Source organism: Megascapheus bottae, chromosome 17 (assembly GCF_031878675.1).
Source record: "Megascapheus bottae isolate mThoBot1 chromosome 17, mThoBot2.hap1, whole genome shotgun sequence".
Taxonomy (NCBI): domain Eukaryota; kingdom Metazoa; phylum Chordata; class Mammalia; order Rodentia; family Geomyidae; genus Megascapheus; species Megascapheus bottae.
The window spans coordinates 30967734-30986606 of NC_143525.1; the positions used below are offsets into that span (position 1 = coordinate 30967734).

At 49.7% G+C, this 18873-nt stretch overlaps 1 protein-coding gene across 1 annotated transcript in view; it reads left to right on the top strand.

Moving 5' to 3' along the window:
• Nucleotides 1-9032: 9032 nt before the first annotated feature.
• The window catches only part of Rab11fip4 (RAB11 family interacting protein 4), a 30474-nt gene continuing 20633 nt past the window's right edge, over nucleotides 9033-18873 (top strand). Inside the window, exon 1 of the mRNA XM_090350641.1 lies at nucleotides 9033-9193. Within this exon, the coding sequence (XP_090206767.1) occupies nucleotides 9164-9193 (30 nt within the window). The 5' untranslated portion in view covers nucleotides 9033-9163. The remainder of the gene's footprint in view (nucleotides 9194-18873) is intronic.

The following is an 18873-nucleotide window of genomic DNA, read 5'->3' on the forward strand; positions in this document are numbered from 1 at the left end:
ATGAGGGACCTTGGCTCCACAGTGGTTACTTTGGAGAAGTTATTTGATTAATAAGTCAAACCTCTCTGTTTCATAGTTACAGGAGCCCCTAGAGCTAGGCTGCCTGGGTTCAAATCCTCACACTCTTCCTACCAGCCTCCTGTCCTTGGCAGACCTCTCTAAGACTAGGAGTCACTGTCTGTGATGTGGGGAGTATCCCTGGCTCACAGCCTTGTGGGGAGGAGCAAGTTTGTATCTTAGAGGCTCTGAGCCAGAGGCAGGGCACAGCAAATACCACGCAGCCATTGGCCATTGTACCTTTTAAATAATGGTAATAACATGGGCCTGTGGGTGGGAGCCTGGTACTGTTTTTCCCAGGCCAGCTTCCCACAGAACACGGAGTCCTAGTCATGTGAGAAAAGTCTGAAGCCTCAAGGCCCTAAGATAAAACTCACTGGGTTTCTCTTTCCTAGGAGGGGGTTCTGTATTGTTTCCTGGGAGCTGATTTGATCACAGAGCCCTATCTTGCATTCAGAGATGGGGTTCCACCCAAGTTTTGAATTCTTTTTTTTTTTTTTTTTAAGTGGGGCTTGAACTCTGGGCCTGGGCCCTGTCCCTGAGCTCTTTAATTCAAGGCTTGCCTTACCACTTAAGCCACAGCGCCACTTCTGGTTTTCTAGTGGTTAATTGATTAGAGTCTCTTGGACTTTAGTGCCTCGGGTGATCCTCAGATCTCAGCCTCCTGAGTAGCTAGGATTACTGGAGTGAGCCACTGCAGCCAGCAAGTTTTGAATTCTTTAGACACAAGGTTTCGCTCTGCAGCCCAGGCTGTCCTGGAACTCTCTAGAGCGCTGGGGTTATAGGTGCACCCTACCACAGTCAGCTCACAAAACATTTGCAAAGAAGCAAATATTGTTTCCTGTCCCCTTTCCCTAGCGCTCTGGCCTTGTCCTGCTCAGCTGATCTGGTAGCACCCAGGGAAATGCCCGGGTGTGTCTCCCTGGGCTTGGAACTGGGGCAGGAGGCAGCAGCTAACTCAAGGCCAGACAGTGCCCTGTCCTGGGCTCTAACCCAGTTGGTCATCGTACCACAAGACTGGGACACTCCCTGAGAGGTGGATGAATCTCAGAGGTAGCTCTGTGTGTGTGTGTGTGTGTGTGTGTGTGTGTGTGTGTGTGCGCGCGCGCACATGTGCAGTGAATGAAAAGCCACCCAGCTGGACAGCAAACGCCTGTTCCCCAAGGATGATAGAGCAGAATGAGTTCCATACTTCCCGTAGGCTTCTCTTATCCTGTTCAGTAGCTTCTGTTGCCTTTTGACAATTCCAATGGCATCCATTGGCCAGCAGGTCATGCAATAAGAAAGGCAGCAGGAAGTCCTGAACGTGGGCCAGCAGATCTGATGCCAATCCTGCCTGTCACCTGGACGCTACCACTTAACCTTCCTCATCTGTAATCTGGTTCCAGGTGCATCTGCCCTACAGATTGTTACGTGGTAATAACAAGTGACAAGTAATGGAGTAGCTGCCAATATTCAGTAGTTCTTATCAATCATAAGCTATAGGAAAAAAATCCTCTCTCTTTGGTGTCCAGTCCCTGTCCACAGCGCTGCTGGACAGATGGATGGCTCTTTAGCGTTGAAGTGGCTCTTGTTCTGGGCAGAGGCTCCTGGATCTTGAAAGAGGCCTCTTTGGGCCGGGAGTTTGGCCTAGTGGTAGAGTGCTTGCCTAGCATGCACAAAGACCTGGGTTCGATTCCTCGGTACCACAGAGAAAAAAGCTGGAAGTGGTGCTGAGGCTCAAGTGGTAGAGCACTAGCCTTGAGAAAGTCCAAGGACAGGGCTCAAGCCCAGGACTGGCCAAAAAAAAAGGAAGGGGCCTCTTTGATTCCTGCCGTTCTCTCTTTTCAAATGCCTATCTTAGGGACTTCTTGAAAGGTTTCTGTTAACTCATGGCTAAGCAGGCTTCTTCCAGTGACTATTTTATGCCAAACATGTTAGGAGATGGGATCCAAAGCCAACAGGAATGCACACATTGTCCTCTGGAAACAGCCTAGAAAGGGGTCTGGCGGGAAACTAATCCTAGTAAAATTCATTGAGTTCCTCACAGAAACAGGGCTCATGTTTGAGGCATGAAAGCCATGAAATAGGGAATTACTTAGTTACTTATGGGGATAGAGGTCTTCACCTGGGAAGCCATACCTGAGTAGGGTTTAAAGGATGATTAGGAGTTTGTGCAAGGACCAAAAGAGGCATTCTCAGTCTACTCACAGCTGTGTCCTCTTTCTGGGGCCAGAGTGAGTCCTATCTTTTCCAAGCTTTGTGACCATGTCAGTTCTTTCTTTCTTCTTTTATTTTTAAAAATATTTTTCTTCTTACTTTTTTCCCCCTAGGTCTAGGGTTTAAACTCAGGGCTTGAGCACTATCCTTGGGCTTTCTCAAGGTTAGCATTCTACCACTTAAGCTACAGCACCATTTCAGGCTTTTTCTATGTATGTGGTACCAAGGAATGGAACCAAAGTCTTAGGCCAAACTCCCGGCCCTTCTTACATTATTTTTGTTTGCAGTTTTTATTAACATATGTTAATAGTACAAGAGGGTTTCATTGTAATGAATATAGTATATAGTGTACTCTGAACAAGTTCATCTTTTTTTTTCTGTTTTTGAGACAGGGCTTGACTATAATGGAATCCCATGGAAATCAGAAAAGATTTTACATTGATGGGCCAGGAGCATGGTCTAGTGGTAAAGTGCTCACCTAGTATGCATGAAGCCCTGGGTTCAATTCCTTGTTACCACATATACAGAAAAGGCCAGAAGTGGTGCTATGGCACAAGTGGTAGAGCACTAGCCTTGAGAAAGCCCAAAGACAGTGCCCAGGCCCTGAGCTCAAGCCCCAGGACTGGCAAAAAAAAAAAAAAAAAAAAAAAAGACAGGCTAAATCTGGCTGGGAATGTGGCCTAGTTGTAGAGTGCTCACCTAACATTCATGAAGCCTTGGGTTCGATTCCTCTGTACCACATACACAGAAAAAGCCAGAAGTGACTCTATGGCTCAAATGACAGAGCAGTACTAGCCGTGAGCAAAAAGTGTCCAAGGACAGTGCCCAGGCCCCGAGTTTGAGCCCTAGGACTAACATTAAAAAAAAACAAAAACAAAATTTTACATTGATCAGTGCTGTCTGGTTCACAACAGAGTTAACAATTGATACAGGACAGAGTGAATGAACTGAATGAATGAATGAGCAGCACCAGCTTGGTTTGTGATCCTGCCACACCCAGTTCTGCCAGCAAACCCAGCAGAGAAAAGGCTTTGCTGTGTTGGAATCACCTGGAGAAACTTGTTCTTGCATTTGGTTGAACTCAGGGCCTTGTACATGATAGGCAAGCACTGTACCATTGAACCACACTCCAGTCCAAGTTGTCATAAAATGGAGGAGGGGAATATGACAATCACAAGTTCCCGAGGAATGTTCAGGTATATTCAGACTAGGAACCATGCTTTACCACCATTCTGTTTTGTTTTGTTTTTTTAACCAGTCGTGGGACTTGAACTCAGGGCCTGGCCACTTTCCTTGAGCTTCTTTTGTTCAAGGCTAGCACTCTACCACTTGAGTCACAATGCCACTTCCAGCTTTTTCTGTGCATGTGATCCTGAGAAATTGAACCCAGGGCTTCATGCATGCTAGGCAAGCACTCTACCACAAAGCCACACTCCCAGCCTTTACCACCACCCTTAAAAGCTTGCCCCTGAGTTGGCAGTGAATGAACGTGACTGTGACTCTTGATTCGGGCATGGCACTGCCCAGTGTGTGGGGTGGGGAGAGGCTGTTTATGTTGTGGTAGTACTCAGGAAAAGGAAGTTCCCTCCTGGCCCTGCCCTGCCTGAGTCAAAAGGATACCTTGTGCTGCTTGCCTCCCTGCCACCTCCTCTCCTTGCACGGTGGCATGAGTCAGAGCCGACAAGGGCTGTATAGAGGAGGAAATCTGCATTTTCTCACCATTTTTTCCTCCCGTTGGCTTTGAATGAGTAAGAAAACCCAGTTTGTGTGTGCGCTTCTTGACAAAAATAGTCAGGCACCGCTGAAGCCCCGGCCTAGGTTCCAGAGTCAATAAGACCTGGTCCCAGCCCATCTGCCATGTCCAGCCAGACATTACAGTAGCAAGCCAGATCCCTGGATAGACAGCTTCAAAGGACAGTCCTCTAGTGCCAGGTCTGTCCCCGGGGCAACACTGGGCTGTCAGAATGCTGTCCAGGCTCACCAGGGGAGGGGTGTGCCACCCAGAGGACAGGGAGAACAGACTCAGTCCTGCATGGTTACAAGTTGGAAGTGAAGATGGATGAGGCTGCTGCCCTCTTAGGATGATGCTGGCTGGTCCCATTCAGGCCCTGGGCACAGGCTGGCATGGAGGAAGGGCTCTCTCTCTCTCTCTCTCTCTCTCTCTCTCTCTCTCTCTCTCTCTCTCTCTCTCTCTCACACACACACACACACACACACACACACACACACACACACACACACACACACACGTTTTCTGTGTGGGAAATTAGGAATGACTTTCCCTTGGGGTCACCCAGCCTCTGCCATCCCGGGGTCCTACGTGCATTCTCCTCCCTTTCCCAGGCCACAGCTGTTCTGAGAGTGAAAACAGGCCGACCCTTCCTCAGGGTGGAGTTCAGAGAAACAAGAGAGACCAGAGCTCATGGCCTTGTAGAAGATGCAGATGACACTGTGGTGGTCAAGAGTAATGTTCAGGTCACCCTGCCCTGCTTGTGTAGGCCATGCCTGATAGATGAGGTCTGTCCTGATTAGTGACTGATGTCTGTCTTGGAGAACACAGACCCATCAGGGGAGCCAGGTCTGATCCAGGCTCCACCACTAACTCACCTCAGCTACTTCCCAAATGGGCCTGGATTCCCTGCTCGGGCATGAGTGATTATACTAGACCTGTGATTTTAAACATTTCCAAAGCCATGGAACCCCCTGTCCATATGGCTTCTCACTTGAAAAACTGCATGCAAAGCAGAGGAATCATTCCTTTTAATGCTTGTCAGAGCAGGGTCTCCACAGAATCCTGAGGGTTCCAAGAGAAACACTAATGGATGGATGAACCTCTCTCTTTCTCTCTCTCTCTCTCTCTCTCTCTATATATATATATATATATATATACATATACATACATATATATACCTAGATATATATAAATATATAGATACATAGATAGATAGATATCTATATATACATATATAGATATCTATAGAAATAGATATATACCATATTTATGTATCATATATAGTTATCATTTGCATTCGCTGTTCTCTGTTCCTTGGCTAATGTTACTGTTGATGTACGTAAGTTGCTTGCTAATGTTAACACAGGTGATGCTTAGAAGAGCTTTTCCTTCTCTCAGAACTGTGTGTTACATACCATCCTTCCATGTGACTTCAAACGTGACTAGCATTGCCTCTTTACTTTGGCTCCTGTCGAGATAACTGCTGCTTGTTGGTAGCAAAGGGAAAATAGTTGAGGTATTCAGGAGTGTGATCCATTCTGGTCCCTCATCCTGGGTCACCCAAATGACCCCAAGTCATCATCAGTGTCTGAAAGATGGGATTCCTGCCTGTCAATGTTCCAGCTGCTTCTATCAACTCCGAGTCAACGTCATTGTAGTCCAGTCTTGATAGCAAATGCCAGAGAACAGAATTAATCAGAGTGACTTGTCATCTGAGGGAGGGTTTTGTAGACCTTTTCCAGAATGAATCTCTTGCTAATGGGATTGTTCTTTTCTTCTGATAAGGCTAGCATCCACCCATCCCCATCCCCTGACTGTCCCATCACAGAAGCATCAGGACGATAGCAGGGAAGACTGGCAGTCAGGAGCCTCTGAGTTGGGCTCTGCTCAGAAAATACCTGGCTGGGTAGTTTTGGACACATTTCCAGCCTTTTCTGATCCTTGGTCTTCCCAATCATAAAATGAAGGGGAGAGAAGAGTGTTTGAGAGCTGGATGCCTGTGACTCACGCCTATGATCCTAGCTACTCAGGAGGCTGAGATTTGAGGATCCTGGTTTGAAGCCAGCTTGGTAGACAATAGCAGAGACTTATCTCTAATTAATCAACAAACACTGGGAATGGTAGAGCACCAGTCTTGAGGGGAAAAAAAAAGTAACTGAGATCTTTATCCAGACATGTTACCTAAAAACTGCTATGCTAAAGGACCAAAGAAGTTAACTAAAGACGCCCCCCCCCCATTGCCTAGCCAAGGGTGAGGGAGACCACTGTGTCAGGAGATAGGACTGCACTTCCTAACAAGTTACTCTTAGCCCCTGTTTGAACTAGCAGCCCTGAGACTTGGCCTGGAGTCCTTAGTCCCCCGCATTCTGTTTAGTCCTTTTGCTCAGAAAGTCACTGCTCTCACTCCAGGACTCTTAACCATCAGTGCCTCACCAAACCCTGGTAGCAGGTAGCAGTTTCTCTTAGGAAAGTCAAGTTCCTAAACTCACGGTTTCTCACCTTCACCCCATTCTCCTTCTTAGCCTTTTGCCATAGGCATAATGAGCCATAGCTATTATTTATTAAATACTTGCTATAGCCAGGCTCTAAGTATTTTATGGGTCTTGCTTGTTCTGATCCTAAAACACACACAACTGTTATCACCAATATACAGATGTGGAAGCTTAGATTCAATTTACCTGGGATCATTTAGCTACAAAGTGATGAGGCCAAGATATGGCCCTTGGCTCTGGCACCTACGCATGTAGACACTGTCAGACAGGCTGGTGGCTGCTGTGTGGGAGTAATCAGGAGTCACTGTTTGTTCCGTGCTTGCAACATGACAGCCTTTGTACACTTATTTTATTGTTGCATTTAAAACCCTCACAACTGACTGAAAGAGGAAACATCTTATTTTCACTTTATAGATGTGGAAACGACGGAGGCTCCAAAACATTTAGTAACTTCCTTGTGGTAACTAATTCAAAGTCTGGAATGTTCACCCCATCTGAGCCTTCTTCTGCCACTCTTCTTTCCGGGACAATACCTACCTCATTGCCTGTCGGAGAAACAAAGAAGCCCACTCGCACCTCCCCCTCCACAGAGCTCCAAAAATGTCATTCTGGCTGCCTGGGTGGGCTTGGAGGGGCTTGCCAGGCTGCTTTCTCCACTGGTCTTATCTGAGAGCAGCCAGGACCCAGAGAAGTGACAATTGACTACAGTCCTACTTCTCTTCCCTCATTCTGGGTGACTCTATTGTGTGACCTACTTTCTGGGGGCCCAGTACTCCATAGGGGCAATGTGTGAGCTGGAAGGAAAGAAAAGAAATGAAGATAGGTGAGCCGGACTCTTCCACACCCTAATGTCCACCGAAGCTGCTGAGTTCAGGCTTCTGGTGGATGTGTGAAGCAGGGCAGGGTAGTGGGGGCTCACTGATGGCCATACATTTGCTGAGGTCCTAAAATGCAATGCATCTTCTATGCTAGGATATATGACAACTCAAGAGGCCAGGCTGCACTGTTCCCTTCTTACAGATGAGCACAGGAAGTCTTGGAGAGGTACCAGAACTTGTCACCACAGGAATCAAACGTTATCACCAAATCAGGATTCTCTGGATACACTATGATGCTCCCATGTGCTAGGAACTGTGGGTGACAGGCAAGGGTGCATAGATCCAGCTCAGAACAGGAACTGCAGGCCATAAATTCAGGGGCTAAGGGCCTTGGAGTTTACCCCTCGCCTTCCTGTCTTGCCTCCCTTCTCATGTAGCTCTTATGACGAAGCCCCCTGTAGTTCCCCTCTAGTTAAGGCTGTCCCTTTTGGAAAGTCTGGAGCCCCAACAGGCCGCTTTCACCTAATAAACAGAGATAGTAGGAATTTATTTAGGAGAGAAAAAAAATTGAGAACAAAGAACCAGAAAGAATCAGGCAAAGATGTGTGTGTGTGTGTGTGGTGGTGCTAGATCAAACAGCCAGCTAATCACAGGCATACTAAAGTACTCAGGTTAGCTTGTTGAGAGTGAGGATTTAAGGAAGGAAAAGATGACTTGGAGCCACTCAGTGAAGAAGATAAGCTGCAGAATGTAACTTGAGGTTACATAATGCAACTTCATGTTAAAGGAAAACCACATCAGCACTACTTGTTGCCCTGCATTCATTACATTGTTTTTGCCTTATTTTAATCCAGCATGATGAAGAGTTGGGAGGACCACACTTCTGATGTAGGTTCTACAAAAATGATCCTCTTCTTTTTGTTTGGTCCTTTCTTTCTCTTTCTTTCTTTGTTTCTTTCTTTGTTTCTTTCTTTCTTTTGTTCCAGACTGGGCCTTGAACTTGGTATCTGGTGCTTTCACTCATTGGCTGGTGCTCTACTACTTGAACCACCTCTCCAACCACAGTTCTTTGATTCTTGTTGCCTTGTTTCTTCGTATTCCTGTGCTGGTAACATAACTTTAGTTTTATATGAAAAGATGGGGAAAGCTATGGGTAGGATTCAGTGTAAAAATCAACTTAGACACCGTCAGACTCCAGCTGGTGATGGGGTATTGCGGGTAGAGTTTAGCAGTTCTTAGTTGAAGTCCTGGAGTGAGAGGACTGGAATGCGGGCCGGAATCTCGCATAGCGGTGATAGCAAACAGCGGCTGCAGACACCGAAAGTATTCAGGAACCTGCCGAGGAGTATGAGTTGTAGTGTACGTCTCCGAACAGACCTAGGCAGAGCTTCTCCCTCAAAGGCGCCAGGTCTCCTGGGCCCGCCCCTAGCTGCGCAACTATTGGTGAACGCCGACTCAGCCACCTGCCCCTACTTTGGATGGGCGGGGCTACTGGGCCCCGCCCCCCCGCGGCTTCCCCTTGCTCCTTTGGCTCAGTCCCAGCGAGAGGCCACACCCCTGCGAGAAGCCACACCCCCGATCGAGGCCCCGCCCCTCCGAGTCCCAGAGCCCGGGCGGGCGCCTCGTGACGTCACGGCCGCTTTGATACAAAGAGCCCCTTCGGCCCACGCGGGTCTCCCGGCAACCGGCGCCGGCGGGGGCGGGGCCGCGCCTTCAACTGGTGGCGAACCGGGCGAGCGAAGGCGCGCGGTTGGGGATTGTTCCTGCGCTCGCTGGCTGCAAGCTGCCGGCTGCCGGCTAGGTCCCTGACGGTCCCTCCGACCCGCTCCCACTTTCGTATCCCTCCGTAGCGGATCGATCCGGGGATGCTCACCCCGCCTGCTCCCGGGAGCCAGGTAAGCGGCAGCCGAGGGGGTTCTGGCCAGCGGGGCTCCGACGGGGCGCACCTGGCCCGGCCGGCGATCCCGGGACTCGGGGAAGTTGGCGGAGCGCGGAACTGAGCCTGCTTCAGCCCCGGCCGCGTCCTCCCTCCCGGCGCTGGTTTAGGAGGTCGGGTTACCTGCTTTGGCCGGTTCGGTCACGGAAGAGAAGCCGCTGTCCCCGCGGCCCCCTCCAGGGACGCCTCCCGCCGCGCGCCCGCACCCGGGTGCGTGAGCCACGCGTGGCCCGGGCGCAAGGAGGGGTGGTCGCGCTCGGCGTGGCAGTTTCAAAAAGTGTGTGGAGGGGAGAAGAAGGAAAGTTGCGAGTTGAGGAGGGGACTTGGGGGTCCCGGACGCCTTTCTATCCCAGCGCCCCTGCCCTTCTGCCCCTCCGGGACGGGACGTGCCCAGCGCCCTGCCCTCGGCTCGGCCATTGCCCTCGGTAAGACTGTGCTGGGCGAAGTCTGTGCGTAGCTCGTGCAGGTTGCAGCGAGCCTGTTTCTTTCCCAGCTCCTTGAGGGACGGAAGGGGAAAGCTGGCCCCACTTGGGGTTTGGGGACGGCACCCTGCCCCTTCTCCGCGGGATGCTGCTTTGGCAGAGGGATGTGCACCTCCCGGCGCCCTCGAGTCCAGAGAGCCCACGTAGTAGTTGTCGAAACAACTGCTTCCCTGCCGGCCACTGGTCACCACCATCCCGCCACCTCCTCCGGGCCTGGCCATCGCAGTCCTATCTGTCTGTGCTTTGGGAAATTTGGTCCCAGCACAGCCCTGGACCCCATTCCTTGCCATCCACGAGAACCTGCCAATATCACCTCCTCATTTCTGCCTCTCCTCTCCTCCCCCTCCTTGAAGGAAGCTAGAAAAAGGGCAGCTAGAGAGGACATATCGGGGCTCCGGGGAGCATGCCAGTTTTCACTGACGTTATTTCTATGCTTCCTTCTCAGTGGAACTGAGGAATCTGGGTCCCTACCTCTGGCCCCAGCATGTGCTATCTTGGGTTGGTTCCTAGTGACCCCACCAAGTGTCTCCCCTCTTCTCTTCCCAGGGCAGGAGGCAGGTGAGAATTGCTAGGGCTCTTGGGAAGCAGTGGAGCAGGTACATTCCCTTGGGTTACCCAGGTCCCTCTCCAGGAGGAAAATGGTTACTGAGATCACTCGGGGGAAGAGGAAATGGTGAGGGGGGTTCCAAATTCTGTGGACCACCTCTGCAATAAAATGTCTTTCCCCCTCCACCCACCCCACTGGCTGGGGTCTCACTGCCCCATCCTAGCTTACTCAGGTGCTGGCATTGGGGGACCCAGCCCTGACTCTGCTTAATTAATATTTATTAGTTACTGATTATGTGGCTAGGGAATCTTGTACCTAGAACAATTCCCTGCACTCAGTGTGTTTGCAGGCGTTTGGGGATTTGGGATGCCTGGGATTCACCTGGAGTGTCCACCTCCCTGGTGGCTTCATGGTAGAGCCCACAGTGTGTGCAAGAAAGCCAGTAAATAACATGGGATTTGAGCATGTAGGCAGCAAGCTTGGGTAGATGCCTGGCAGAGATTGGCTTTGAAACTCCTAGGACATTGGATTTAAGTGATGGGGGCAGGGCAGTGACTAAGGTCAGAAGGAGAGATAAGACCTGGTGGACCAAGGGAAGGAATGGTTCACTAGCCTGGTCAGGTGAGCCCAGGGAGAGGTGACCTTTGTCCTAAGGGAGATCTTACTATTGGACAGATTTCCTGGAGCCTGTCCTTAGAAAAAGGACTTTTATCCTGGGGGAGGGAGAAAAGCAGAAATTAGAGGGGCCTAAGGAGCCTAGGCTATCTCTTTTGGGATTCCAGAAGGCACTCTGCAATGAGAAGTGTCCCTGCTCATCCTGGGTGCCCTCCCTAAACCATGTTGTCACCCCTTGGTGGACTGGCCTCCTCCTATTAGAAATAAACCTTCTTAGCTACTCACCTGTATCCCTCAAAACTTCCCTTTCCTCATCCCAAACCCTAGAAACCTCCTGCTGCATCTGGGTGCCTCCCTGCCTGCTTCATTATACTAAAGTTGTTTTCCAAAGATGATCCTACTCTCTCATTCTCTTTTTCTCTTACACACACATACACACACACACACACACACACACACACACACACACACACTCTCTCTTGAGGCAGGGTCTAAGCCTCCTGAGTGCTGGGCTTATAGGCATGACTCACCATACCTGATTTCAATGCATTTATTGCAGATAGTTGCAGATAGGGGTCAGGAGGAGGTGGAAGAAGTAGGAGCTGCAGGCTGATAGTCCTGGAAGGCAGGCATCTTGGGGGTAGAGGAGGGAGAGCCTAGACAGAGTGCTCACCCCACCCTCCAGTCTGGGCTGTCTTCTGATGTTCTGATGGTGGGGGGGGAGGGTTGGTGTGTTTTGAAAAGGAAGGCTTCTTATCTAGTCCATCTGGTGTTTGCAGAGAGACAGTGCCTGGCGTTGCAGGTATGCAGCACCTTGGGGCTAGACATGGTTTTCCTCTAGGAAAATGTCCTCTGGACATTTGTGTTGTAAGATTTCCACATGAAATGAGTATGACTGCGCAGATCTAAAGCTGGATTCACAGGTGGCCCTCTCTGCTACATTGATTTGGCAGGCCCACCTGCTACCTTATTGGATGTTGTACTTTCTCCTGGACACTGTCCCTTAGCTTCTTTTGCTCAAGGCTAGCACTCTACCACTTGAACCACAGCACCACTTTTAGCAGTCTCTTTTGTCAGACGGCATTTCAGTACACAGCCTTCTGGTTCCCAGTCCCGAGCACATTACTTGGCACAAGACAGGCACTACTGAAATCATTCATTCAGCAAATACTTGGGTGTCTAATTAGTGTTGGCTTCTGTTGTAGGTACTGGGGGTCTATTTATGAATGAGACACATTGGAATCTCTGCCTTTGTAGAGCTGCTTGATGGTAGCGAGCAGGCCAACCAAAAGGCAGGTAGCCTGTGAGGTGGGCAGGAGGGTAAGCTGGGAGGAAGGAGCGTCAGGCTTTAAGCACAGTGGCCAGGGAAGTCTCACTGAGGCGTCATTGGTACTTTGAAGAAGTACCAACCAGAGAGGACAGCAACTGTGAAGGCCCTGAGATAGACCTTTGTCTGACATGTTTCAGAACTATGAGGCAAAATGGTGCTGTTAGTGGGCATGGAAGAAGAGAAGAGAGTCCAAGATCCAGGAGTTAAAGAGGTACCTGCTGTATCAAACAGCCTCAGGAGAGCAGGGTGAGAGCAGCAGAAGAATTGAGATCAGAAATCCTGGCATACCTGGCCTTTCATGCTCTCTTTAGGATCCTTAGCATTGAGGCAGTTTGATCAGTGTGTCATTTCTCAGGAACGAGGTATCTAGGGGTGACACTGCTGTGGACTTCCTGCCCTTGGGGGAAGAAGGTCAGATAAGCCTGTGCACACCGGTGTGTGGGCAATTGCATACCATGTAATTTCTACCACACAAATAGCTAGTGGCAATATGGGCACAGCTGTGTCTCGGAGCAGTGTGGAGCCTGATACACACAGCTGAGCTCTTCCCAGGAGCACCAGAGAGCCTGTGACCCGACACTTCCTCACCTTTCTAATGACCTGGAAAGGAGATGAGAGGCTGACTACAGGCAGCCAGAAACATGTGTCCTGGGAAGGTCCCAGTGTCTGGGGCTATAGAGTGTGGGTGACCTCCAGCCTCAGATCTGCCTACCAGGTGGATAATAGAAATACCAGCTTGTCTAAAGTCTGTGCTTGACTTCCTTTAACAAACAGGAAGTTCTCCAACTGTCATATCTGTAGTTGATTCAACCTGCTCCGTCTCCTTAGACCACTGGGTTCTTTTCTAACCACATAGATATCCTTCAAATGCAAACAGTGTTCGGTCAAAGTTATTATGATCTGTGGCTCTACTTTTGCCAGTCCTGGGCTTGAGCTCAGGGCCTGAGCACTGTCCTTGGACTTTCTCAAGGCTAGAGCTCTACCACTTGAGCCTCAGCACCACTTCTGGCTTTTTTCTATGTATGTGGTACCAAGGAATCGAACCCGGGTCTTCATGCATGCTGGGCAAGCACTCAACCACTAAGCCAAACTCCCAGCCCATGGGGATCCTTTTTCATTTAAGGTCCCCCCCCCCGAAAAAAAAGGAAGGCCCAAACAAAACCAGAATGTGGGTGAGGGGTGGGTACATTCTCCAGTCATCTTGGTCATCTGTCCTCTTCTGTGCCCTGTAGGCTTTAATGTACAAGAATTGAAGGGGGTGTGTCTATGTTTTGTGCCAGATTTGTCTCCCTTTCAGGATGAGAAAGAGTGGGAGCAAATTTCTCCTTCCTGCTCACTGATTTTTATGGGAGAAACACCCACCTCAAACTCAGGCATCTCCTTCATCCCCAGACTCTTAAGGGCTGCTTTCTCTGGGTAGAAATAAAAATGTCTGGGAGCCAGAATCCTTGGCTTTGCTGCTTGTTTGCCATGGGACTTTGCACAAGTTACCTCGCTATTGTGATCCCTCGGGTGTAGAATGTTCAGGTGAGAATATAGAGAGCTGCAGTGGTATAAAATGCCTTGGTTGGGCATGAACTCTCACCTTCCTGGCCCTCCATAGGTGGATGGAGGAAGGCTGGTGGAGGTATCCCAGACACCTGGACTTCAGATCCCAGCTCCCAGCTCAGCCACTTGCCTTACCTCCTATGCCCCAGCTTCCCAATCTACTGCATGAGGACAATGCAAACTCCAACCTTGCAGCCTGGGTGGAACCTGCATACAAAGGCAGGGTCTGCAGAGCCCATGTTAGGGTTCCTCCAGCAGAAGCTGGTCTTAGCACCAATAACCTCAGCTCTTACAGGAGGTATCGTTGCCAAAACAGGAAGGTGGCAGGGGACAAACACTACCAGAGGACTTGTGCTACCTCAGCGTGTGGGTTTGTTAATGATGTTTTATAGTTTTGGGGGTTGGTTTTTTTTTTTTTGAGATAGGATCTCACTCCATAGCCCAGGCTGGCTTCCTGCTTCAGTCTTCCAAGTGCTGGGATTACAGGTGAGCACCACCATGCCTTTTGTTGTTGTTTGGTTTGGTTTGTTGGTAGTTCTGTTTTTTGATGCTGGAACCAGGACTCGAACTCAGGGCCTCAACTTGGCTTTTTTTCACTCACAGCTGGTACTTTACCACTTGAGCCACAGCACCACTCTGGATTTTATCTGGTTAATTGGAGAGAAGAGTCTCTTGGATTTGTCTGACTTGGCTACCTTTCAGCTGTGATCCTCAGATCTCAGACTCCTGAGTAATTAGGATTATTCAAGCTGAGCTACCAGTACACTGGGCACCTTTCTGTGCCTTCATTGTGGTTGTTTTGTTTGAGTTGTGCCAATCCAGGGGCTTAAACAGCACCATTTCTGGCTTTTTTATTGGTAGCTAGTTGGAAAAAAGAGTCTCACAGACTTTCCTGCTGGGGCCTGCTTCATACTGAACTGTACAATTCTTAGACCTCAGCCTCCTGAATCCAGTGCCCTGGCCCTTGCTGTGTTTTTAAAGAAAACAGACTAGACCTCTGGGTCAGCCCTCTGCAGATCAGTCTCTGGGGCCTCAGTGACTGACACCTACCTGGAAATCGGAGAATAACGTGCAAACTATATTCAGAGGTGATAGCCTTCCTCCAGATTCTTTCCTAGAGTCTTCCCGCTTCACCACAGCCTGGAGGTCTACCAAGGAGAGAGTGGCCCTCTGCATACATACTCCAGCACTAGCTGGTCACCTCCAGTCAGAGCTTTCCTGTCCACCCACCAGTTCCCAGCTAGAAGAGTCTGCTGGGAGTGGGGCTGGAATAGGGTTGCCCATCTGCCCCTGGCAGCCTTCAGGTGCACCTTGTTAAAGCACTGCTGCTGTGGCTGGCCGTAGTCCACTGGAGGTCTGGAGGTGGGCCAGACAGAAAGGTGCAGGCTGTGCAGCTACCAGCCACAGAAGGTGACTGTCCTTGGTAGTCTTCCAGGGAGCAAACCTACCTGCTCATCCTGCTTGGCCACTCCAAGGTCTGCAGCTCCACTGAAGCGAAGCCAGGGTCTGCCTGGAGCCTGGCAGGCCCAGCAGGTAGTGGTCAGGACAGGAACTGCCAGGCACTGCTAGGTAACCTGGAGTTTGTGGCCTGGTGGCCATGTAAAGCTCTTGCTGACAAGGCAGTCTGGCCAGCACATCTTTGTGTGATTATTTGCATGATTGCATCAGTGGCGAACAAAGAAGGATCTTATGGCAACAGGTGTGTGTGTGTGTGTGTGTGTGTGTGTGTGTGTGTGTGCGCGCGTGCGCGAGAGTGTGTGCACGTGTACACACATCTGCAGGAGCATGCTTGAAAGAGACGTGGGCAGCCCTTGGTGGCACCCACGTGTCAGGATCTTTCTCTGACTGAATCCTTATCCCTGCTTGTATCCAGACTGCAGTTTGCAGTTGTTTTCCTTCACGTGTTGGCAGATCAGGTTGGTGTGTGTTGTGTTCTCACTGAAATGTTATAATTGAATTGATGGCGCCTTTTCTTTCTCAGTGTTCTTAAAATAACAGTGCATCTTAAATCTTAAAATCTTGGGCCTCTTGGAGTTAATGAAACCCCAAAACTAGGTAACCTCTGGAAAGCTTACGTAATCTGCCCAGTTCTTCAAGATAGAGAGTAGAGCTGCCTCGCAGTGGATGCAGGATGGCCCTGTAATGTGGCTTCAAGGGATGAACTAGAACACGGACTGACAGGCTCAGATTCCAGTTACCTTACCAGCCATGTGACCTTGGGAGAGTAGAGCACAAGAGAGTCCTAACCTGACTGTCATCATGATTTGGGCACAGGATGGGCACAGAGCATCTATCCTTGTTCCTGTCTTGCTGGCTGTCATTTGCAGGGGTGGAAGAAACTTTTTCTGCAAAGGGCCATTTGAATATAACATCATTTGCAGGCCATAAAAAATTGCCTGTACAGCCAGGCTCATACCTCTGTAATCCCAGCTACTCAGGAAGCTGAGATCTGAGGATCAGGGTTCAAAATCAGCCTGGGCACAAAAGTCCAAGAGACTCTTAGCAACAATTAAGCAACAGAAAACTGGAAGTGGCACTGTGGCTTAAGTCATAGAGCCCTAGCATTGAGCTGAAGAGCTCAGGGACAGCACCTAGGCCCAGAGTTCAAGCCCCATAGCCAACCCCCCCCACCACCACACACCCCCATTGTCTGTATAGTCAGATCGCCACAGACAGCTAAGGAGAGTCTGTCCTGTCTTGGATCATATGATTCTGGAGGCCAGAATTCCTGTGAGGGCCACCCTGCTCTAATTTGCCCAGTTGAAGGGAAAAATAATGGTGGGAACGGTTGCTGCCTTCCTGAAGTGACAGGGCCTCTTATATTATTTTTTTTTAACCAATCTTGGGGCTTGAACTCAGGACCTGGGCACTGTCCTTGGGCTTTCTCAAGGCCAGTGGTCTGCCACTTAAGCCACAGCACTACTTCTGGCTTTTTCTATGTATGTGATACCGAGGAATCGAAACTGGGTCTTCTTGCATGTTAGGCAAGCACTCTACCACTAGGCCAAACTCCCGGCCCCTGAGGTAACAGGGCCTCTTGACTCTGTTTCTAACCCTCAGACATCATTTTTCCTTTATTCTCTTGTTCTCTCACTATGCCTCAGTTTCCATTTCATCAGTTTCCCTTTAGCAGTTTTCTCCCTACTTGCTCCTCTCATCTAAGAAGTCTTCCCACATGTAGCTTCTTAGGAGCTGTGTGCTGGGGAAAGGGAGAGTGGTGACATGCCTAGGACAGCACAAGTCTCCATGCAGTTAGCATGGCTGGCTGTCCCCGTGTTCTGCATGGCCAGAGGAGGCTGCCTGGTGCCCAGTGCTGTCCACTACACTGGACATTGCATGGCCAGGAGCACAGAAGTTCTCTATACTACCTGCCTCTGCCCTGCTCACTGCCTCTGTGATCTTTCACAAATCACTTAACCTCTCTGACTCTGTTTCTCCTATAATTCTTTTAATGCCTTAGTTGATGTGTCCCCTTCCCCATCCTCCTGAATGTGTATGACAATCTTGTGCTTCTCTAGCTAAGTGACAAGAATCACAAGAGTGTTCCATGGAGATCCCTGGGCAGGGCACAGGGCACAGAGTGACCAGCACTGCAGCCATGGGGCATGGGGAGGAGGGATGGGAGGAGTGGGGATGGAGGCCATGCAGAGTCTAGTGGGGAGGGCAAGGCTGGAGCCTCTCTCTGAGGAGGGAGCAGGGCTGAGGAGACAGGAGGAGCCATCCTGCTAATAGGGCTATGGTGGAAGCTGCTGACTGGAGGGAGTCTTGGGAGTTTTCAACCTTGTTTCCTCAGAGATCCCCTTTCCCATCTCCTCCTGAGCTTCTGTCAGTCAGGTTCAAATGCCAGAATTTGGAGCCCCTTTAGAGGAGTCGAAATTGAAGCCCCTGTGCATAAGAAGAGTTGTGGGCCAGGGCATGGGGGGTGTGGGGTAGGCGTGGGGTAGTTTGTCCTGAAGCCAAGACCTGCATGGAAAGATTTTGCTGCTGGTGTGTGGAGTTAAAAGCTTGGCTATGGGTAGTTTTGAGTTCATAAGCTCTTTTTTTTGTCTTAAGGGGGTGGGTTGGAGCAGTACTGGGTTTGAGTTTGTAGTTTCTTGCTAGGCTGGTACTCTACCACTTGAGCCAACCAGCCCTCTTTGGTTTGGTTGTTTTTCAGGTAGAGTCTTACATTTTTGCCCAGGATCAGCTGAGATTTTCCTACTTTTACCACCCATGTAGTTGGGCTAATAGGCTCAGACTGCCATGCCTGACCTGTTGGTTAAAATAAGATCTCACTAACTTTCTGTCCGGGCTGATGTCCTGATCTTCCTGCTCTTCTCCTCCAAAAAGCAGTTTGGGCTCTAGGAATGAGCTAGCAACACCCGGTTGACAGCCCTTCTAACCCTTAGGCTAGGGCTGTGGATATACCTAAGGTCTTCTCACCTGTCCCTCTAGGGAGATCCTGGGAAGGCCCCTGGGCTGTAACACATAGCTGAATTACTGGGCCTGGCAGATCCCACAGGACAGAGAGATATGTAAACTGAATTGGCCAGATGATTTTGAGAGCCTTGTCCTGATAGAAGGAAGAACTGGAAAACAGAGAGCAATGGCTCCTCCTCCTTGTAATCCCAGCTACTCAGGGTTGGAATGAGAGGATTGAGATTCAAGGATGGCCTTGAGTAAAAGTTACCAGGAAATCCTTTGTTTGTCTTAAAAACAAAACAAAACAAAACAAAAAAACAAGCCTGACAGAGTGTTTCCTCTCTATAATTCCAGCTACTCAGGAGACCAGGATAAAGAGGAATATGGTTCAAGGCCAGCCTGAGCAAAGTTAGAGATAGATAGCAAAGCTAAAAAACTAAAAGTATAGCTAAGCCAAAAAACTTTCAAGTAGGTCCTGAGTTCATTCCCCGTAGAAAGAAGAAGGAGGAGGAGCAGGAGGAGGAGAAGGAGGAAGAGGAAGAAGAGGAGGCAGCTAGGGCAGCAGCAGCAGTGTTAGTGTTAGTGGGAGGATCTGCCTGCTCCAAGAGGGCAAATTGGACAGAACTAGCTACCAGCTGTGGATGGATGCCCATGGCACCCTGCTTACTCTCCAGGACTCAAGGAGGAAGGCTAGGCACCCACCCTGGCGACACATA